Source organism: Terrapene carolina, unplaced genomic scaffold, assembly GCF_002925995.2.
Source record: "Terrapene carolina triunguis isolate 2854851 unplaced genomic scaffold, T_m_triunguis-2.0 Scaffold89, whole genome shotgun sequence".
Classification (NCBI taxonomy): domain Eukaryota; kingdom Metazoa; phylum Chordata; order Testudines; family Emydidae; genus Terrapene; species Terrapene triunguis.
The window spans coordinates 24,161,193-24,184,808 of NW_020664440.1; the positions used below are offsets into that span (position 1 = coordinate 24,161,193).

At 38.7% G+C, this 23,616-nt stretch overlaps 1 protein-coding gene across 2 annotated transcripts in view; it reads right to left on the reverse strand.

Annotated features, from left to right (window-relative positions):
* Window positions 1–23,616, reverse strand: part of CCDC66 (coiled-coil domain containing 66) — a 55,314-nt gene that overhangs the window by 23,888 nt on the left and 7,810 nt on the right. Inside the window, exons 4-14 of one of the 2 annotated variants that reach the window (XM_024221069.3) lie at window positions 22,022–22,466; window positions 18,308–18,476; window positions 18,020–18,123; window positions 16,376–16,509; window positions 14,874–15,050; window positions 14,111–14,242; window positions 12,031–12,284; window positions 10,496–10,580; window positions 9,496–9,657; window positions 7,531–7,687; window positions 6,878–7,015 (exon numbers count right to left, since the gene is read on the reverse strand). In XM_024221069.3, coding sequence (XP_024076837.2) covers window positions 6,878–7,015; window positions 7,531–7,687; window positions 9,496–9,657; window positions 10,496–10,580; window positions 12,031–12,284; window positions 14,111–14,242; window positions 14,874–15,050; window positions 16,376–16,509; window positions 18,020–18,123; window positions 18,308–18,476; window positions 22,022–22,466 — 1,957 coding nt within the window. Of the gene's footprint in view, window positions 1–6,877; window positions 7,016–7,530; window positions 7,688–9,495; window positions 9,658–10,495; window positions 10,581–12,030; window positions 12,285–14,110; window positions 14,243–14,873; window positions 15,051–16,375; window positions 16,510–18,019; window positions 18,124–18,307; window positions 18,477–22,021; window positions 22,467–23,616 lie in introns of those variants that run through there. The other variant, XM_029911216.1, reaches the window with a different exon arrangement.

Sequence of the window (23,616 nt, forward strand, 5' to 3'; positions counted from 1 at the left end):
ATAATAAAGTACAGTGGTGGTGAAGGTGGCCTGAGTGAGTGTGGTCTGTATGGAAGAAAAGAGAGACTCACAGGGGACCGCCCCATGACACCCTCTTCTTCTAAAAGGGAAAACTTTGTTTCATTGTTTAAAACAATAAACCACCTTCCCACCCTACCAGTCCCCTTCATACATTAGGCACACCCCAAATACTTCTTAATTCCTTAGAATTTGCAAATCTCCAGTGATCTTTCTATACTTGCTGCCAAGCCCAAAATATAGATTTCTAGTTAAAGAAACAAAAAATATTTCAATGGAATTTCCCAACCCACTTGAGGGCTGGAGGTTAGTGACTGTGCACCTACTCTAGGTATTTGTTGCAATAAAAAAACTTATCTAGTTAAACTAAAAGGCACACAATGGCTATATATTTTTACTAAATATAATAATTTTTGCCTTAACTATAGTGCTAAGAAATGTAAAGTGTCCTTGATCTTCATTTCTAGTAATAATGTTTGACATCTGGGAACAAATTGGAATGTCTTGGTATGTGTTAGCCAAAGGACCTCTCAATACCAACTGGCAAAGGTTCCTGTCAGGCCTGACAAACTCACTACACCTAACACTTTGCTGTTATAGTATTTATCTATAAAGAATACCATGTGAGTTCTTAAATGAAAGCCAGGATCATGCTAGTCCTTAATATAATTGTGAAATGTATGTACTGATTTATATTTAAAGTTATGTATATTAAAAGTGTGTCCCTATAGTTTGTTTCAAGATGTTACTCACCAGCACAGGTGAAAAACCAGTTTTGCCAGACAAAGGGATGTATAGTCACATGGCTACATAGGTTCATGTGTAGTTTAGGCATTGTAAGCAAAACACAATGGGAGCTACACTTGTATTTCAAGACATCTTGACTCTGGGGTCAACACAATGAGTGTTGGTTAATATAAGGAGAAGCAAAAAGCCATTTAGTTATCCATTGGCTGAGGAAACCCCTTGAAGGGGGTGAGGTGTATTCATGAAAATTTGGATCCTGTTTTTTGTCTGAAAACCAGCAGCTCTGGCTAAGACTGAATCCCTAGGAGAAAATGGTTATATTTCCTATTTTATAAAGTAGATTAATAAGTGTTACTAGTTCTGTTTCCACCCACTAGCCTTACTCAGTATCTCTCTCTATATTTGATCATAAGTTTGATTTTTCACTATAAGTACATTTCACTGTTGTGGTGTTATACATGACCTCATTTTGAGTTCTATCAGTCAAGCTGTGTGTATTTGGCTCCTCTGGGGATAGTGAACCTAGTAATTACAGTGGATGTCCAGTGACAGGGGCTGGACACTATAGGGAGCATTCTGAGGACTAAGGGGTTGGTGTATACTTAGCACTAACCTGCACAGAGAGGGGAGGTCTGCAGAGACCTGGAAGTAAGTGCTTGTGAAGCCAAAGGCTGTTTGTTTCAGGGAGCTAAAACATAGCAGGGACAGACAAGACTACTCCACCCTAAAGGCATGTAGTGATGAGGTACCTGACTACCCTAAGGACCCTCACAGTATGAGATCTGGATATACCAACTACTTTTATGCATGTTTTGCAAGGAGGAATTGTGGAAGGCTTTGCCAATTATTAAACAAAATGCTTTTATACCCTAACTCCAAAATCACTAGCAGCAATTTTCTAGCATCTTCGCTACCTCTTTAGGGCCCCAATTCATAAGATATTAGGCATGTACTTAAGCATGAGAGTAATTCATAGATTCTAGGACTGGAAGGGACCTCGAGAGGTCGAGTCCAGTCCCCTGCCCTCATGGCAGGACCAAATACTGTCTAGACCATCCCTGATAGACATTTATCTAACCTACTCTTAAATATCTCCAGAGATGGAGATTCCACAACCTCCCTAGGCAATTTATTCCAGTGTTTAACCACCCTGACAGTTAGGAACTTTTTCCTAATGTCCAACCTAAACCTCCCTTGCTGCAGTTTAAGCCCATTGCTTCTTGTTCTATCCTTAGAGGCTAAGGTGAACAAGGTTTCGCCCTCCTCCTTATGACACCCTTTTAGATAACTGCTATCATGTCCCCTCTCAGTCTTCTCTTTTCCAAACTAAACAAACCCAATTCTTTCAGCCTTCCTTCATAGGTCATGTTCTCAAGACCTTTAATCATTCTTGTTGCTCTTCTCTGGACCCTCTCCAATTTCTCCACATCTTTCTTGAAATGCGGTGCCCAGAACTGGACACAATACTCCAGTTGAGGCCTAACCAGCGCAGAGTAGAGCGGAAGAATGACTTCTCGTGTCTTGCTCACAACACACCCGTTAATGCATCCCAGAATCATGTTTGCTTTTTTTGCAACAGCATCACATTCCATTGAAGTTAATGGGAATATTCATGTGTTTAAAGTGAGGTATATGTTTAAGTACCTTGCTGAACTGGGTCCTATTTTGTTTACTCACATGACCCTGAGTTAGTGCCACACACTGCAGTCAGACCCATATGGATTTGTTATAAGATAGGTAACAGACTATGCCAAGCACCCTATGTATTCAAACCCGGTAATACAGTTAATTTGGGCAACAGGCTGATAATACTCTTATGCAGTACTTGTGAAACATGAAGGCACATAAGTCTAAGCATGCCTTCCTTTCTTAGGAATATCACATCTCGTCCAGTGTTAGGCCTTGTCTATGCTACACAGTTTTGTCAGCAAAAGGCGGCTTTTGTCGACAAAACGGTGGAGGTGCAGGCATGACAATGCTCCTCCTGCCAGCAAACTCTCCTGCTGTGTCAACAAAATAAAAACCACCTCAATGAGAAGTGTAGAGCTTTTTGTGGCAAAGTTAGATCGACAAAGCATCAGTATAGACACTGTATTCGTTACGTTGCTGTAACTGGCCTCCCAGGAGGTATCCCCGATGCCCTCCTTGACTGCTCTGCTCACTGTTTTAAACTCCAGAGCCCTGTATCCAGCTACACAGGCATGTGCCCCTCCCCTTTCTAAGCCCAGGAAGTTTTGAAACTGCTCAGTGTGGAGAGCTCACATAGCTACTGCCCAGCTGAGCATGCCAGCTCCAGCAGCAAACACACTCCTGCCTGGACTACTGGGGAAGAGGTGGATCTCCTAGGTCTGTGGGGAGAGAAGGCTGTGGGAGAACTCTTAGGAAATCACAGAATCAAAACATTAACTTGGAATCCTGCTTGCCCTGGCACTGGGACTGTAGCAGCAGGCAGGCTGCTGCTGGGCGGGAGGGAAGGGGCAAGAAGGGAAGAGACTGCTGTACAGGGAAGGGAGGTGGGGGCTGATGTCGGAGTATCCTCTTCCCCCTGCTAGTGTACCAGTCTCTGCTGAGCTGGGGTGGGGAGACACCAGCTGTCCATGCACCAGTGTTTGCCTCAGGATTGGTTGCTTCTGTGGGTTTCTTTTGTAAGTGTTCAGCAATATCAGTTTGGTTATAATACAGAGTGCCACTTTAAAAAGTGATTTTAAATGTGTTACTTTTCATGCACACACAGTAATCATTACAAGGTTCAGAGCACAGTACAAACAAACAAGGCCAGGCTCAGCACACTACAGCAACACACATCACTGTGGTTCAATGTTAATATGCTCCTTCAAGGCATCCCCCCAGCCGAATAGCCCCTTGTTAGGCTTCTCTTATAGCCTTGTGATCTTAATGCATAGCACAATACTGAAGCACAATCCATACTTTCTGATAGAGGTGGCTGGGTTGCAGGTTATAAGGGCAGTTGAAAAGCAGCAGGGTGGATAAAAATCAATGATTTTTAAAATAAATAAATAAAAAAATTGGATTTTTTATTTAAATCATATTTTTTTGATAAAATGCTTTTGGAGGAAAAAAACCTACCTAAAGGTAGTTTTAATTAAGATCCATGATGGGATATCTTTGAGCCATAATATAATAGGGATTATAAATTCTAATTTTATAGTATGAGACAATATATTCATGTAATGTTTAAGAAAAGTTTTGTAAATAAGTTTCAACAGTTCATGGATTAGGGACTCAATCTTATGGGGTTCCAGGGGCTTCTGTATAGATTATTTAGGTTAATGTTTCTATCTACCCATTGGGACTCAGTGCTCAGTCTAGAAGATACCATCAGATGCTTACTTTTGCAGTTCTCAAACTGTGGATTTGTGTCTCCAGAGATAACATGCTTGTTAACAGCAAAAATGTTTTTAAATAAATAAATAATATATAGAGGTGAGAAATAAGACCTCAACCCTATTGTCCCTCTGCAAATTTGTGTACATAGAGTCAATCCCTTACCTCTCTAAAAGTGCAAAGTTTCAATAAATAGAAGATTGTTGGGGGCAGAACTACACTCTGCCCCCACTATATCAAGAACTGGCCTAATGTGATGACAGTTTGTGAACAAAATCCTGAAAAAATAGATGGCACTGTCACAGCCAAAGTTCTCAACATTGGGCTTAAGAGAAATGTTGAACACATGCTGAATACCCTGAAGCCTATTTCTGTAGCCTTGAACAAAATGCAGGGAAATAGCTGTTTTATTGCTGACGCTGTTGAAATTTGGAAGGAACTGAGTGAGATCTTAAAAAGAGAAATATGCAATGACAGAGTTAAATTACAAGTATTAAAAAAATGAATGGGACAAGCATTATCTCCAGCTCATTTTCTTGCAAATATTCTTCAGCAGTTAAGGTTTGGCCCTGGTACCGAGTATTGAGAAGAGGAGTAGGCTATGACATGGACATCCAGCAATCATCCCTCCATAATGCCAACTATAATAAACTTCAGAGTGAAGGGTGAACCATTCAAGAAATATATGTTTGCTGCTGCTGTTTTAAAGAAAATCACACCAGTGAACTGGTGGAAGTCACTTAAACACTTGGATTCAGAGACTGTTGAAGTGATAATCTCACTTTTAACAGTAGTAGCTTCTTCTGCCGGTGTAGAAAGAATATTTTCTTTCTTTGGACTAATTCATTCCAAATTGAGAAATCGTTTGGGACCTGAAAAAGCAGGAAAGCTTGTTTTTCTTTTCCAGATTATGAACAAACAGGAAAATGAAGGTGAAGACGACTGAGTTAGCTGCAGAAGCCAATATTTTAAGTTTCTCATGTTGACCTGGCTGACATAAATGAAATATTAAAAAAAATAATAATAATAATTAAGTCCAACTATTTTAGTTAAAAACAATTTTACCAAAAACAAACCTGATTTTAAAAAACTTGAATGTTTAACTAAATTCAAAAATTAATATGCTTATTTTGTTAAAATATTATATGTTTGCTATTGAAGAAAATAAATCCAGAATACGTAATGTTGTTTTAGTTAAATAAAACAATTTAAATGTCTGTCTGGTGATGTTCTCTTCCTAATACAGCATGGCAAGAAAATCCTCCAAATATTAATGATTAACCTGTTGAATTGGAGATAGTACACCTCCCAATGACTTCATAAATATCTGCTTCAATTACCTTTGGTAAATGAAATAACCAAACAATCATTCATTTTCTGATATAGCTGTACAACTAATCTGAAAAGTTTCCAAAATAAATCACTTTAAAAATGTATAGTGTTTACCTTCTAAAAATGAAACCTACATCTATCTCTGAGTTGTGAAGAATATGTATTAAGGTTATAACAACCAACAAGAATGCACTTTTATGAAGAAATCCATGATTAAATCGAGTCTTCCTGACTAGTGATTTAAATCAAATCCACCCTGAAAAGCAGCTGGCAATCTCGTAGGATGCTCATGGAACAATGGGATTGAGAAACCTTCATCATGTGACGCTGTACCTGCCCCCATGAGTAGGGCCCTACCAAATTCACGGTCCATTTTGGTCAATTTCATGGTTATAGGATTTTCAAAATCATAAACTGCATGATTTCAGCTATTTAAATCTGAATTTCACAGTGTTGTAATTGTAGGGATCCTGACCCAAAAAGGAGTTGGGGGAGTCGCATGGTTATTATAAGGGAGGTTGCAGTACTGGTACCCTTACTTCTGTGCTGCTGCGAGTGACGGCACTGCCTTCAGAGCTGGGCAGCTGGAGAACGGTGGCTGTTGGCTAGGAGCCCAGCTCTGAAGGCAGAGCCACCACCAGCAGCAGTGCAGAAGTAAGGATGGCATGGTATGGTATTGCCACCCTTACTTCTGCACTGCTGCTGGCGGGACGCTGCCTTCAGAGCTGGGTGCCCAGATAACAGTTGCTACTCTCCAGCTGCCCAGCTCTGAAGGCAGTGCAGAAGTAAGAGTGGCAATACCGCGACCCCCTTAAAATAACCTTGTGACTCTCTTCCCCACCCCACAACTCCCTTTTGGGTCAGGACCCTGAATTTGAGAAATGCTGGTCTCCCCTGTGAAATCTGTATAGTATAAGGTAAAAGCACACATAAGACCAGATTTCATGGGGGGAGACCAGATTTCACAGTTTGACACATTTTTCATGGCTGTGAATTTGGTAGGGTCCTACCCATGAGGCATTGCAAACCCTTCCCAAAGCACCCTGCAGCTAGTTGCACAGTGGGATAGCTACCCACAGTGCACTGCTCTCTCTGTCGATGCAAGAGTTGCTGTTGTGGATATGCTCCACTGACACAAGGACCATAGTGTGGACATGCAACAGCGGTTTAATTACAGCAGTGGCTGTACGTCGTCATAACTTGCGCTGACAAAACTCTCTAATCTAGACAAGGCCTTTGTTTCCTATTGCTGCTATTTTATTTACTCTTGATACTCTAATCTGTCTAAGCAGTCACTTCTAGTTTTACGCTGTGCTGTATAAACAAGATTTGCCTCTACTGATAGCCTGAACTAATGAAGGAGCTATTCCACTATTTTTTTTCCTTATAGAACATGATATCCTAACTAAATCATATTATTTTTTGGAATTTATACCTGTCTGCACAGCAGTATCTTTCCGAGGAGAGGTTACAGTTTTTACATCTTGATGCATCTTACTGCTCACTTCATCAGAACAATGATCATGACTTACATTTGAAAGGCCAGTATTATAACTCTCACATATTTTATCACCTAAAAAGGAAGAAACAAGTGACTTAAGTAAGCAATTTTCTATTAATGGTCTATATAAATCACACTATCAAGTTAACCCTATCCCTGTAGTTTAATAATTAGGGCTTCTGGGTTCTAGTCCTGACTCTGCAATTGGCTCACAGTGTGACCTTGGCCACATCTCTTAGCCTTCCTCGGGAAGATTTTCAAAAGAAATTACAGGACTTAGGCATGCAAGTCCCTCTGAAAGCCAAAACAGTTGTACTTGTGCTCCTGAAAATCTTCACTTGTGTCTTTCTTCCATTATAAAAGATGAATAATGCTGCTTGGTGTTTGAGGCTTGATTAACATTATATATGTTTAGCTTTTTGAGGTACTTGACTGAAAGGAGTTTAAAAGGATAAAAGTTTTGTTCAGTTTCTGAAGCCAAGGAGCAATGACTAGACTGACAGGATGTTTTTTTCTCAAAAATAGGATCCACAGCTCATGCAACCCCCCCAAAAATAAAATGAAATATATTAAAGTTTGGTACTTGCCACCACCACCACCCCCAAGATTCTTCTGCAGTTTTGAGATGTCATGTCCTTTTTGAGCCAACTCTCGAATACGTTGTTCCTGTTTTAATCTCTGTGCCTGTTCTTGTGCTCTCTGCATTGTCTGATAGAGCTCATTTGTTTTAAGAGTCATGATTTCCTATCATAAAAAGGGAGACAAATGCATGAGATCATTTAGTCGGAGAATAAAATAAACAGGGTTGCATAATCTCCTATAAATTTACATCTATTCATGATTTTTTATATTTGGGTATTTTTTTTAAGTGAGCAAAAGAAATAATAGAGATGCAAAGATCTTTATGTGAGGCTAACAGAGAGCTTAGTGCCAGCACTGTAGCAGCATAAAGAGCTAGACTACGTTGTGATCCCCTGTATCATGTGACTTGAAGGGAAGCAAAGAAGCATGTATTAGAAAACTGTGCACTCTATACTTGTGGCAGAGAACCAGCAAGTCATCCCCAAGCAGAGATGCTCCTTCACACTTTTAAGGCTCTGTGGGTTGAAGGTGCAGGAAATGGAGCCAGGTAACAGCTCCTCTCAGTACATTACAGATTTCAGAGTGGAAAGAAGTGCCAGAGTTCTGGTCTCCTCTGTGGCTATTAGTGCATGTTGGTAAAGGGAGGGGAGCATCTGACGGCAGTAAGTTTCCTGAAGGAGCTGTGCTGCTTGAGGGAAGTGAGTCCAGTAAAGCAGGTCATCTGTACAGGATCTCACTCCCTAAGACCTATAGGGATGCCTCTGATTTCCTTGCAGAATCTGGAGCCCTATGTGGCCTGAGATATACCTGCACGATGCCTTCCTTGAACCCCACAACATCTCCTCCAAAAGAGGAGAATAACTCAAGTTATGTGGCTCAAAACATCAGCTAAATCATTTTATCTTTATTTTATTCCTTCCGCACATTTGTCCATAGGGGGTAAGGATGGGGTCCCTAGAACACTACGTTTGAATCCACCAATGGGTGAGAAGGCTTCTGCCACCGGAAGATTGAAATAAAATGTATATGGAGTGTTTTGTGTGGTGGTCTCAAAGTATTCTAGTACCTCCAGAATGTGTCATTGATTTTTTTGACATGACATTACTAAAATTTATTCGGGGGGGGGGAGGGGGACTTCAGCCCTGACATGACACATCTAGTCAAGTGCATTACATGACATTTGTGTGGTCTCTCAAAGCATCAAGCTACAGACCAATACTCCAGTTAGGTATTCTCAGATGCTATTAGAGCTCAAAGCAGTTTTTGCTGTTTTTAACTAAAAATTTTAAAAATCCTATTTTGGGTACAAAACATTGCCTAAGACTTTATCTTCCCAGCTTTATTTAAAACTATTTGAGGTTTTTGTCCATCTTGGTGTCGTTTTGTGAAAATTGCTTGGACCTCAAACCACCCCCACCCACCAAAAAGAAACCACAACCAACCCCTCAAACTAGCGAGTACCCAAAATGAATTATATTGGTGAGGAGAGAGATTTCAGTTTAATGCATGTGAAGTTAATAAGTTCATATTTTTTAATTATGGAAAAATAGGTGGACAATGTCCTTTCTAAAGTGAAAAAAGCTTGAGGTGGTGTTGGGGGGGAGTAAGGCAATATTTTCCCCTCACAATAGGGTGGTATTAGCGCTGACTTAATTTTCTAGGCTTTCTAGTTTAATCAAAAACGGTGGGTAACATTTTTGAATCAATCCCGTGGGTTCTGTCACTTTTTAATATTTGAATGGAAGAACTAATAATTTATGTTAACAGAAGTGTGGCAAAATCCCCTACACTGCTTCAAAAATCTCAAGATTTTCGACCTTAACTATAGTCACAAATAGAATTTCAACACTAATCTTGCCTCATGCTTTAGATAATAGTATTATTTACTATTTATTTCTAAGTCTATTAGGCATTGGCAGTTCTATTAAACACTGTCCTTTACTTGCACAAAGTAAAGGCTTAACACTCACTTCCTTTCGTTTTTGTTTGAGCATATCCTCTTCAAACTGTTTTTGCATCAGTTCTCGTTCTCGTGCTAAGCGGTGTTCTTCTTGTTGTTCTTCCCATTTTCTTTGCTCTTCCTCCAGCTGCTTCTTTCTTCGCTTTTCCTCTACTTGAGCCATTATAGCTTTCTAGTAATGTCAAAATCATAATAAAATTTAGTAAAATTAACACTTAGTAGTATGCATAATATAAAATGTATTACATAATATACATAATATATATATAAAAATCCAGTTCAATAAGAAAGATATTATTTTCTGTGACACACAAAATAAATGAAACGTAGCTCTCTGGCAGGTAAACCTATTCAGCAGAAAGTATGGCAAAACAAAATACAATTTTTAAAAAGTCTCATAGGGTGTGGGAGGGTGTACACACATGCCCCTGAATGGTATCACATTGATTACTTTTTATAGGCTTCAATTTCCCTGGGGGGATAATAAGGCATCTGATGTACTTCAATCCATCTGTTTGCCCTGGAAGGTGTTATAATGGTATTGTACAGTATATTATGACTCCAGTCAGACACAATAAACCATTCTGCTCTGGCAGTGGATGTAAATATAATTAGGGGGCTTAGTGTAAATGAGAATAAGGACCATACTGTTTTAAACATCTACTGACTAGGAACTACGATATCAGTCAAGCTAAGCTATGCTGTGGGCTAGAGGGAAGGGGCACACATGTCCTATTAGATGCTTAAGGAAGTGTCCTATTTTTCTGAGGCATCAGTTTAATAATAGAGGCTCTTAAAGCACTTGACAAACATTAATTATGCCTTACACATTACTGCTGTAAGTGGCACACATCTGGTTAACCAGGGTAATCTGGTGAAGGAAAAGTCACAGTTTCTATTCCCTTGAGCAATGTGTACTGGCACCCTGGCTCCTGCCCTAGTCACATCATCACACGTACCCTCATTCATTCTTCCCATTTAGGCTGTGTCAGATTAAAACATGATTGTACCTGATGTTCTAACTGTTTCTGCCGCCTCCTATCTCTTTCCTCAATTTGTGCAGGATCCAAGAGAGCTGTCATTGACCGTAGAAAACTATGAAGAGAATCATTTACATGTTTTTCCATTAAAAAAAAATTCCAGAGTTTTATTTAATCTGAAATATCAACAAGATTTAAATGTAAGACTTTTGTGTCAAAATATGTACCTTTCATTCATTGTCATAGGTTTGCACTACAATAAATACAGTAACTCCTCACTTAACGTCATCCCGGTTAACGCTGTTTTGTTGTTACGTTGCTGATCTATTAGAGAACATGCTCATTTAAAGTTGCACAATGCTCCCTTATAACGTTGTTTGGAAGCTGCCTGCTTTGTCCACTGCTTGCAGGAAGAGCAGCCCGTTGGAGCTAGCTGGTGGGGGTTTGGAACCAGAGTGGGCCGGCAGCCCCCCTATCAGCTCCCCTAAGTTCCCTGTGCAGCAGCCACCCAGCAGGCTATCAAATGCCGGTCAGTTCAGGTATCCCTCCCCCAACTGCCATGTGCTGCTCCTGCCCTCTGCCTTGGAGCTGCTCCCGGGAGCCTCCTGCTTGCTGTGGTGGGGGTGGGAAGAGGGGTGCTGATGTCAGGGTGTCACCCTCCCCCTGCTCCTGTACCCCATCTCCACAGAGCAAGGGGGGGACACCAAAGGGCTCAGGACGGAAGGAGCTTGCTGGCAGCAGCTGCTGTCTCAACTTGCTGATCTACTTAAAAAGGCAGTGTACTTAGAGTGGGGTCAGCGTACTTAAAGGGGCAATACCTCTCTCTCTCTCACACACACAGAGTGCGTGTGTCTCTGTCTCACACGCACATGCACCCCCAGGCACTTTGGAAAGTGGAGGGAGTGATGCACTCCAGTGGGATAGCATGGGTTCATCATCACATTCAGTTTCCGCAGGAAATGTTTGCAGCCACTGCCATGCATCTATTGTCTCCTTCCTCCATTAATGCTGCCTTGTAGCGCGTGAGGCTACATTAACAATAATGTGTTAACCCTTCAGGGCTTAGCTGAGTGCTAGTTCATCATTTAGCAGCAAGGCATTCCCTGGGAAATATCCCACTCTCTTCCACCTTCTGACTCCACCACCTCAACCAAGCTTCACAATCATCATTGCTGTGTACAGAATTAAATTGTTTGTTTAAAACTTATACTGTGTGTAAGTCTTTTGTCTGGTGAAAAAAATTTCCCTGGAACCTAACCCCCCCATTTACATTAATTCTTATGGGGAAACTGGATTTGCTTAACATTGTTTCGCTTAAAGTAGCATTTTTCAGGAACATATCTACAACATTAAACAAGGAGTTACTGTAATGAAATTGAACATAAGAATGTTATTTCCGGTAAATTTTACTAGTGAATAATTGAAATACATTTCTTTTTCAGTAGGGAACCATACAAATTCCTGAAGAGAGGAGTAAATACCAAATTCAGAGACTTATTAACTTCTAAAGACATTCCAGAAATGAATTGATTGGGAAGACTACTGTAATTGAGACATGCACTCACCTGGCTTTTTGACTTTGTTCCGAAGTAGTGTTCTCAACAGTTTTTTCTACATTCTCCACCTTTGAATGTATGAGATGGCCTAAAGCTGCAGGTGTAAAAGGATGAATAACAGCAGTCAGGGCCTGAGATTCGGGGGACAGGCAAAGAATTTCAGGCTGCTTGGTGTATGTTCCATTTATGGGGTGTTGTGGATTAGCACGAGGGTAGTTCTTTAAAGAATCAAAATGCACTGCCCATCTCTCATGCTCCTCAGCCTAAACAGATATGAAGCAATAAAGAAAATGGAAATACACTCAGTTACACTGTCATATAAAGTACTTTTAACTAAATATTTTGATAAAAGCTAAACAGCAAGATTTGCGTTTTTAAAGCTCTATTATGGTGCTGTGCCACATAGAGTAGTTAATTCTAGAAATAGGAAAAATGGTTCATATGAAAGTGACCTGACCTGAAGCAGACCAAAATTAAAACCAAATCTTTTTGGTGAAAAATCACTTACAATGCATTTCTACTTGCAATGGCAAGACTCAAAAACTAGCAAGTGAAAAAGTTAAATTTGTCAAGAATCTTTCAGTCTTGTATAAAATAAGTTAATACTAGTACAGGGTTTTCCATACAGCTTTCTTTGCAACCTTATCTTGATGTACATTATTTTTCATGCTGTCAATTAGTCCTACAAGCTGCTCAGCTGATTGGTTACCATCCTAGGCACTCATCCATGCAGCTTTGTCTGGCTCCCCAGATATTCTCTAGCAGCATGAATGAGGAGCAGCAGCAAGTTCTTTTGGGCGACAGAAAGCTTTTCTTAAACATTTTTTGTGGGCATATATCAGAACAAGTATTTGTATTCTTTCTCACCAGCCCACATCCATCCCCCTGCACTTTCATTCTGGGACAGCAGTCGGCATGCTAGGTGCAGGGATCCTCGCTACTATGAATTCTCTTCCGTACCCCTAATTTTTCAACCAGGCAGTAGAGCCTGCTCAGAAACACTGCATCAACAACAAGAGGTGTTCCATGTATGAAGCCTTTTCAGGGAGGGTCTTTCAGTCTCCTACACAAACATGCACTTTAACAAATCACAAAGATCCTGGCCATAGGCATTGGTACATTGTTCATTGTGCTGTCTGAGGTTTTTGAGGAAGAGGTATCTTGTTTCCCTCCCACATAACCACCTAGAGATTTTTTTTTTTTTTTTTTGGCCCTAGTCTGTCAAATGGGCATTCTGACATGACACCCACACAAGCCAAAGGAACCAAGGTTTCCCCTGTGGGTCCTCTCTACCATGGGTGTATATATACAGTTTTCACATTTGACTCTCCTAACTTCCAGAAGGAATTGCCTTTTTGGAAGGATTGGGGGAATGTTCCCTTAGTATTTGCCTTCTGCAGAAAAGAAACTAGCACATCCCATATAAAATCTTGCACAGGGTCACTTCCCAGAAGCATAAATCCTCTTCTCTGGCAGAAAAAGTTTTAGTCCTATATTAGAGAGCCAAGAGAAGCAAGGAGTCCAGGAAAAAAAGGAAATTTGAAAAAATGTTTTCAATCCTCCCACTCTTCCTTGAGTTTCTTGTCCCCTAAGGGAGGTAAGCTGTCTGACTCAGATGAAGAGCTACAGTAGGGTATTTGGGGAAAGAATTTTTCTTCTATAAGTCTTTTGGTGTAATGGACAGAAGGACTACAGAAATAACACACATATGAGCTGACTTAGAATGGACTCTTTGTTCCCTTTACTGTCAAAGTTCTAGAATGCTACTTCTGCCGTTACTGGCTGGTTGTTTAGCTAGAGCTCTCTGAATGTCATAAAGACTTGGGGTAAACTCCTGGTCCTAGTGAAGTAAATAGGAATTTTACCACTGAGTTCGAATGGACCAGGATTTCACCTTTGATTTTTCAGAGGTACTTGGTGCCCACAACTCCCACCAAAATCAATAGGAGTTGTGGATGCTTATTGTCAGGCTTTCAGAGTTGGTGTGATCTACAGTTTGTTGATAGACTTCCACTTCAGCAGAATTGAAAGAGAATGTTAAAAAACAGACCTTTTCTTATTCCAAATCACCCCTCTAAATTACAGCTACCTTTGATAAATTATGTTTTTCCTCTATTTTTCGTAGTTTAGCCTCTTCCTTTTGTTTGTCCAGATCTAGAAGCCACTTCTTCTGTTGTTCTCGTTTCATGGCACTAAAGGGGTGCTCCACTGGTGTAGCTTCCTGAAATGACACAGATACTAGTCTTTTACCTGCAGCAGAGTAACTGCCTGCCTCCCCTCAGCCCCCATTTCTCATTTTTAAGTAGTACTGCCATTCATGAATACCTGCATTACTTCACATACTGCTGTTCTATCTGGCGTAAAATAACAGACTTCATTTTCAATACTATCTGGCCCAAATTAATTGTCCCATCAAGGTCTTCATAACGTTCACTATAAAATGCAGCTGATGATAAACTCTCTATTCATCTTTATTTCTATTGATATCTTCAGCAATAGTTAATTTCTACGTTTGCTAGATTTTATTTAACCTCCTAATTTTCCTTCGTTTTTGTATTACGAGCTACATACAGGGATTGGCTCATGAATCAAGTACTTTCCTTGATGTCAATCCTATTAACATCAGCTCTAAAAATGTCTACTAAAAATGCACGATTTCACAGAAACACCTCATAACATCAATATCCTTGTAAACAGTAGATTCAAATGAAGCAATAAAAATGATAGGGGGAAAAAAGTTTGGAACAGGCTTGCTTAATGCAGATTAAGCAAGCCTTAAATAGAAATAGCAAGCACACCCACAATAGTAAATTCTTCTTAGAGACAAGATACTGCATGCAACTTAGTCTTACCCCTAACACAAATGCTGTACGAATGGCAGCTGGCAAGTCAGGAGAACTGAAATTAGATGACTGTCCAGTTGGTCCACTTGAAACACTGGGTGCAACTTCACTAGCCTCTGTGACCAAAGTGGTTCTAAAAATGTGGTTTTCCTCAGTAGCAATGCTCAAATCAGCTGGAAATGTCATCTGCAAATAATAGTGTCTTGGTGATTTAAAATACTCATTTTAACTTTTTTGGGTTGATTCTTTCAATATAAACACATTTTTAAAAGTATTTTTAAATAAATTGTACTTTAGGTTTGTACAAGCTGCAGTTCATAGAAACTTCTACTAAAATATGTAATGTACATGCAATTGCCACTGTCGAACAGTCAGAAAAAAAAAGTCAAATAAATCCCAATTCTTAGGGTCCAAGATGGACAACTTTCAAAGGATTCTGAATGCTACATAGGAAAGCAATAGCCTACTTATGCCATAATGCTGATAGATGCTACAATCTGGAGAATTCTGCTTGGCAGGGTCCAATGAAATGGATAGAATGAAACCCAGTCCACCTTGGTTATGTTCCCAAGAGGATGCCATTATCACTTATTTATCAGGTTGCAATTATATTTTTAAACCTCCAAAAAAGTCATGCTTCCTAAGTCAAGACATATCAGGTACCAAATCCTTGGATAAGATTAAGATAGAGTGACTGAATTTGTTTTCCTTTCTATTAGTAGAGGATCCATCCCACTCAGACTCTCAAACTAAATATTGGTTTAGATATGTAGATTCTTATAGTTGAACTTGTCTTTAATCTAATTAGTTCTACATACTGTACTTGCACAAGAAGGCAAATGTGTTAAACACCAAAATTAATGAACAACCTAAGTATTGCTTGACTGATCATAACTATACTGTTTTATTCTTCTCAAACCACAGAACAATGAAAGAGGAAAAAGTCAACAAATTAAGAATAAAGGTTAATAAGAAACACCAGAATGAACGAAGTACAGAGGTAGGAATTAAATGATAGTTACAGTATGAACAAAGTCACAAATTATAGGCAATAGGCAAAGTATGAGGCTAAGAGGCTGATTTCACTTGACAAGAAGCTCTACATAGGGTTTCTGTGGCAACACTGAGGGGGTCTAATGCAAGACAGACCAGAGAGAGTGGACATGGGATCACTGGGGCCACTTCCCCCCACCCCACCTCCACCCACACAATAAGGGCTTCATATAGAGTCCTTCAGGGCTCTGTTAGGACATACAAAGATCTCTGTTACCGTTTTTCTACTAGGGAGAGGAAAAGGAATCTACATGTGCACAGCCTATTAACATGACCTGTGTGCTGGGATTTATCCCTAAATGCAGATTTTACAAGTAATCAGTGGATACACATTGAAAACAAACTCTTATAGAGCAATTTTGAAGTATGAACAAAATATAGCACGATAAAAAAACTAAAATCAATTTGTTCTCTAAGACACACATTGCTTTTATTGAATGGTTCCTTGCTAGCCTTACTTTAGCTTGATTAACTGGCTTCAGTTTTTCCAAATGGGTTTTATCACCATCACCATCCGTTTTCTCCCAATGGTAGTATTTTGTCTGTCGCTCCAAAGTTTCTTTTAATTTCTTCTTTAAAGCTATCTGTTCATCTTTAAAACAATTTTTTTAGAATAAGTAAATATAAATAATTGCAATTTCAAAAAAGAATAATATGCAATCTGGTAATATAAAAAACATAGTGTAAGCCACTTAAGACGGTAATTGGCCTGATTAGTCTTTCTAACCAGATGTTTGTTCTAAGTGTTGAAAGGCTCTGCCTATGAGAAATATGGCTGCAGAGGATGTGGAAACAGGAGGCAACTGGGAAATCTTTATTGGGAGAGGATAAAACTGTGACGGACTATCAGTGACTCAGGAAAATATTTATCAAAAATATTGCATCTGTTGCTTAAGAAATAGCAGAGGTCCTGAATTCTCCTCATTTCATTGTTTGTTTTGTGCCAGTATGACTATACTGAAACCAAGTAAGTTACACCAGGTTAGAATTGGTGTATCACCGTGCAGGATCAAACCCAGAAATATGGTGGGAGATTTTGGAGGGGTTTTTGTCCGGACAGTTTACATCCAGGTTAAACAAAATCTGCTCTATAGGAATTAATGGCTTCATTATTCCATTAGGAATTTCCAGTAATCTTAGATGATCTTATTCTCCTGAAAACATTGATTCAAAGACAAATATCAATAGTTATGTTTAAAAAAAAAGCTTACACCACAACAGTGTTCAGAATTTGGATGCCAGGACTGAGTATAAATTCCTACAAGTCTATTTAAAATGGGGGAAGGAACCAAATTCATATCCCTTTCTACAGCTTTCCCTCTCCTTACCAAAACAGTGTTTGCTTTCTACCTGCCGACTCTGCAGCAGTAGTTGAAACCTGTGGATCAGTGCTATGTTGCGCCCCTTTGAGCCAGCTAGGCTGCAGCAAAAGAGCCAAAGGGCAGGCATCAGGCCTCAGGAAAATATCTGAGGCATCAGGCCTCAGGAAAATATCTGCAGCACAGAGAGCCTCAGTGCTGTTATTGCTGGAGGTCCACATCCAAGAAGCATTCTCCAGATAGGACCAGACTAGGGGAGGAAGGAGGTGTGTTAAGAACAAGGGGAGGAATGATTGGGATGGACCAGTGCCCTGATCATTCTGACCATGCCAGGGCCCACAAAAGCTACTGCAACAGGAGTGAAAGTTATGTAGAATGCCTTAGCCTGCTCCAAGGGCTCCACTAGCCATGTATATGCTGCATAGGGAAGACAAGTCATAAGCTGACTCCTGTCAATTCCTGCCCTGGTGTAGGCACCAGTGCAAGGATGAATATATCTTTATCTACATGCATGTAAATTCTGTCTCAAACAAAACAAGGAAAGATTTTAAAAATAAAAAGCTATTTTAGCCAAGTCTAATTAGAAGCTCAAGCAAATGTTTTTTACAAACAGAAAAAACACAAACTGATAGAGAATATTTAAAATGCTTTTAAACTTTAGTCATATCAATAGATTTAAACCTTTATAACTAGAAAAAAATTGAAGCTTTGTCTTTATTAAATGACCAATGCTACAACATAATACCTTAATATAAATATGGCAAATTATATTTTAATACATACCTAGTTCCTTCTTCCACTGGGACTTCTTTGCGTCTAACAAAATTTTATCCTCTTCTCTTTCACCTAGGGTACTAAACATGTCAGCTGGTTTCCACGAATTCTTCCTGAAGAAAAAAACAAAATTAATTTATTTTTAAAAGTCAAGGTGCCTAATTTTAAATTAGCTATTAATTTACATTGGAACTACTCAGGTTCCATTTCATTACTAATGTACTAATATTAAAAGTTTAATATAGGATACAAGAATAAAAAAAATATTTTGAATGATTTATTAACAGATCTACATACATAACTTTCTGTTCAGTCTGCTCAGATGCTGCTTGTTTTCTGCCTGAGGCATAATTATTTTCATTTGGAACAGATGAAACTTCATCAGCTTTTTGGAGTAATCCCATAATGTTCTCCTCTTGTGGGGCCTGATTAGCAGCAGTGCTACTATCAGAGTTTTTGTTTTGGCCTACAAAGTAAAATGTAAATGTTAATAAATATGGTACTAGATTGTCACTCCACATTGTATACAATCGTTTATATAAACAGTAGAACCTGGCTAATTCAAATTAGTGGAAGCTCACGTGAACACTAGAACTACTAAGTACCGCACCTCAGAAGGGGTGCACATACAGGGGAGTGACATTAAGCAATGGAAGCACTTCCCCTGAGTACTGGCAAGGTATTATGTCTCCTTGAGGTATAATGATTTCTAGACCTCCTGCTGGCCTGGTGCAATGCCACAAAACTTCAACACAGTGCAATGCCTAACATGATTCAATTCTGCACTAACTGTTGATGGAGTTGCTTGCAATTCTGCTTTCCAAGAGTCTACTTAGAATATTCTTAAGTAACCTAGTTATTTTAAGGGCACAAACTCTGGTAAATATGTTTGCAGTAAGATGTTATCTTGTGCACCAGGGAATGTGATAGGAAGGATGGCACTACGGTTAAGAAATTGGACTAGTAGAACTGAGGAGACCTTGGTTCAGTTGTCCTACAAATTACTTTGTGACTTTGGGCAAGTCCCTTAATCCTTCTGTGACTGTTCTGCAACTGTAAAGCAAGGATAAATATTGCTTCCTTTCTCCCAAACCCTTTTTTTCTTTCTGAATCTGTAAGCTTATTTGGGATAGGAACTGTTTATTAATATGTATATGAACTGCATCTATTACAAAGGCCCTGATCTTGGCTGGGACCTCACAGTGCTACTGTGATACGCATAATACTAATAACAAGGTGTCATTAAAATTATCTGAAAACTATTCTTAACATGCCAGGAGACTCTAAACTCGTGTATCAAAAGAGGGTCAAAATCTTTAAGTTGTACCTCTTTCAAAAACAAACTTCTTTTTAAAAGTGTCTCAATAGGGTACAGTCTTCAGACATGGAACGCTAACTCTTTTCAACCCATTTATTTAGGCCCAGGTTATACCCATTTCATAATGTATTAAGTAGAGAAACTAAAATCAATGGTGGATGCTGTTTTTAGGGAAAACAGATGAAAGATGTCTGTTCTTGCAGAGGCACACGGGGATTAAACAACTTCCAATAGCTTTAAAAGCTGTTACACCTCTACCCCGATATAATGCGGCCCGATATAACATGAATTCGGATATAACGTGGTAAAGCAGCGCTCCGGAGGGGCGGGGCTGCACACTCCGGCGGATCAAAGCAACTTTGATATAAGGCGGTTTACCTATAATGCGGTAAGATTTTTTGGCTCCCGAGGACAGCGTTATATTGGGGTAGAGGTGTATCTCCATCACTCTTCCTTGCTCTAATCACAAAAGTAGACTTTTAAAATATAATCATTTTTAGAAAACATAGAATACATAAAGTGTTTGGGTGCTTTTTCCCCCCAGAAATATAGGCAAGAGTATTAGGATAAAAATAAAATACCTTAAATGTACAAAAATATTGAAGACAATATTTAAAATAGAAAATAAAGCAGTATGCGATAATAGTTGGTTTGAACTGATTTGCCAGCTACTCCATTTCACAGCTAAACCAAACCTAGAATTTTTTACATACCATTGCTTAACATAATCAAGAGTTCCTAATGACATATTTGAAAATATTGACACAGATCTGAGATTGATTTCAATTAGAGCTATAGTTATGATAGTATTGGTAGCTAAACTACAATCCCATATGTAACAATTCAGTGTGAAATATAGATACTGTGTTCATTCCAGGAATTAAAAGGAATTAAAAAAAAACTTGGCTTTTATATTTCTGCTAATAAACTATTAGACCAATTTTTTCATAATCTCAATCTTAACATACATTTTGTAAAAGCAACTATGGCTACAAAATTAAGGAGCTGATCCTGCAGCAATCCACAGTTGGAACTTTAGGGGGAGTTCAGCACACAAAGGGCTTATAGGATCAGGACCTAAATTTGAGAGATGAGATCCTCTTGCGCGCGCACACACTCACCCATCCCCCATATGCAGATTAAGAATAACTTTCATTGGCATTAATGGGAGTTATTCATATCCTGCATGGTCAAACTGGACTTATGACTTCCAAGTATAATTCTGATTAATGTAGCAGGTACTCAGGAAATGTCTGAAACAAGAAAATTGATTTCCTCTTCCTCTCGGTGATATGTAATCAATTTTTACCAATAGTCTTAATATTATCTAATGTTTTCTAAAGGACTAAGGGAAAATCAGTTTGTTCTGGCTAATCAATATGATTGTTTCACTCACAGATTCTGTCACAGTCTCACACATGGATAGGCTATATGAACCTTTTCTCTCAGTAAAATAAGAATAGATCCTAAAGTGATGGTATTACTTCCTTGTGGGAAGATTGTCAGTGTCAAATCTAGCTTTATTTTAAAATAATCCAGGTCACCTACGTCACTAGTTGGAACCAGAAACAAGTTCATAGCAACTAATAGTTTCTAATGAACTGGTGGCCTCATCACTGAACATAATCATATTTGGCATGTTAGTTAAGACTTTCAACAGACACACTTCGGGCCAAATGCTGGGATAAATTGGTGTTGCTCTAGTGAAGCCAACAGAGCTGCACCTTCATTATATGTTCCAGTATGTACTATGATATTACACCCATCACACCATCTGCTGGAGCATGAAACTGGCTTTGAGGTGGAATAAGTCAGGTCTTTTTAACTGGGCACACAGACTTCCAAATATTTCTCTCTCTCTCTCTCACTCACACACATGAAAAAGAAAATCTTCAAATGTATGCAACTGTCAAAGGCCCAGACCCCACAAACACTCACTTAATGCAGCATCTTAATGAATTCAGTAGTGGATCAGATCAGTTCCTTGTGCAAAAGGTTAAATGGATGTACATTTGCAAGATCAGGGCCGAATACAGCACTTACCTCTGCTCACCCTCCCAAACAAGTATGCTCCAAAACAGTTTTATGTTGGATCCTCTGGGAGGGAGGATTTAATCCCTACTCACTTGTGATCTTTTCCTGTTTACTTTCTTTAAGTAATGTGCTTGAGAGAGAATTTTCAATTATGTATTTTAGGATCATGTCTAAATACCGTATTCCACGTCTAGAGATAGCCTCTTGTTTAGAGGAACAACTTGTAAATCTTTATACATTTAGATAAAACTGACCTGAGAGAAATTAGTTTCCCAACAAAACACAAGTATCTGACTGAATCTTTACATAACTGAAGACAATATATATCAGAAGATAATTTTAACAAGTGTGTAAATTCACAGTAATAACTTAGAGATGGCTTTGTAGTTTTTAATTTATAATGGAAAATGTTCCTTTTAAAAATAAATTAAAATATTTTCTTTTTACTCAAAAAGTGCCTTTGACATTTAATAAATACGAAATAACTTTTTTTTAAAAACTGTACATTTAATTATTGAGCAGACTCCCTGAAATTTAAATCCAAAGTTAAAGCATTTCATTTTTATTTCAAAAATCTGCTATTAATTTCCATAATACAAACCTTCTAAAAGCTACCAGTAAGAGTAAATTTCATTTTTGCTGCAAGATATATATCTTACTTGTTTCTTCTTGCTTTTCCTCCTGGGCCTGGGACTCAATTTTGGTTCCTTGTTTTACAGTCATCAGAATCTGTTCAAGTTGCTCTTGTGTTAAACACACCAAATTGTTCCTTAGATCTTCACCTGAGATATGAGGTTTTTCAGACTTCTGTTTGGGCTTTTTAACAGCAATTTTATTAGGGTTCTGTAAATCCGGCATTCCAGTTGTGTTGTCTTTTTGGATAATCAAAGCATGGTTTTTATTTAAGGATTCCTTTGATGAATCTTTAGATGATGACAAAGTCACACAGTTTTTTTCACTTTTTATTGCTGACCATCTTGATCCACTTCTGGGTTTTGCTAAAATATGTTCATGCTTGACACAGGAATTTTGTGTTGATTTCAGAACATGTCCAGACTGTTTTGTTCTCAATGTATGTTTGAGGATTTTAGCTTTATTATCCATCTGTTAAAACAATAACAGTTTTATCTTTCATAGGATATTAAAGTAAATAAACTATGTACCCTTAGTCTTTTCCTTCCTTCAGGTAGTAAAAGCACATTTTTTCTATCTGTCATATCTAAATATTAAAAGCCAATTCTGTTCTCTGTTACATTAGTAGAAACTCTAGTTCACTAAACGGAATGACTCCAGATGAATACTAATGTAACTGAAAGGAGGATTTGCCTCCAAAGTGTGCATTACTGTTAATTTTTTAATTTGAATATGAATGTCTAAAGCAACAATATAGAAATTAGTTTTACAGTATGGTCACTTGTCCCATACTGTCAGTATTAGAGATAATAATCCCTCTTCTGCATTATGGTTGCTGCTAGCAAAAAATCAGAATAAAATTTTAATAATCTGATTCTGATCAGAAGCACCAATTTAGAATGTATTTGCAGTCAACTGTCAGCTTTCAAACCCTTTGGTGAACAAAACAGGATAATTTTCCTTTAATCTCTTGCATGCCAGGCATAATCTAGTCTCCTTTCAAATAATGGGCCCAATGATTTCAATATTACGTCATGGGATAGAGTTGTATGACTGTCTTCCGGCTGGGTAAGCATCATAAATGCAAGGGCACTAGACTTGTTACAGTCACATTTATCTGATCACGTATGAAGGGCTCAGGCAGATGTGGGTGCTGGGGAAAAAGACAGTTTTCAGGTAAGTATTCTTTAAAAACACACTTACCCAAGATAAACTACTCTCTTCTGCAAACTGAAGTAAAACCACAGTATTATCTAACAGTCTTGTAATTGTATGAAGTCATGTGCATAGTAAAAAATTATTTTTCCTCACCTTCTCCATCCTATCCCATCCCCAAGGCAACCTTGAACCCATAGAAATCAGAACAAGTCATCTCAGGCTGAGCTATTATGGTCGACAGTAAGTGGCAAATTCATCCCTCAAAAGACTCATGTGCAACTCTTACAGATATGAACAGGAGTTTTATGCAAGCATCTGAAGGCACAATTTGTTTCTAAGTAAGGTTTCAGAATGACAAAAGGCAAGGCGGATATTTCATTACAATGGCTGCTGCTATGTATTAACTGCATAGGAGTTCCTTTGATCCTCTTCTCCACCTCTCTGCTGGAGTTCCCCAGAGATC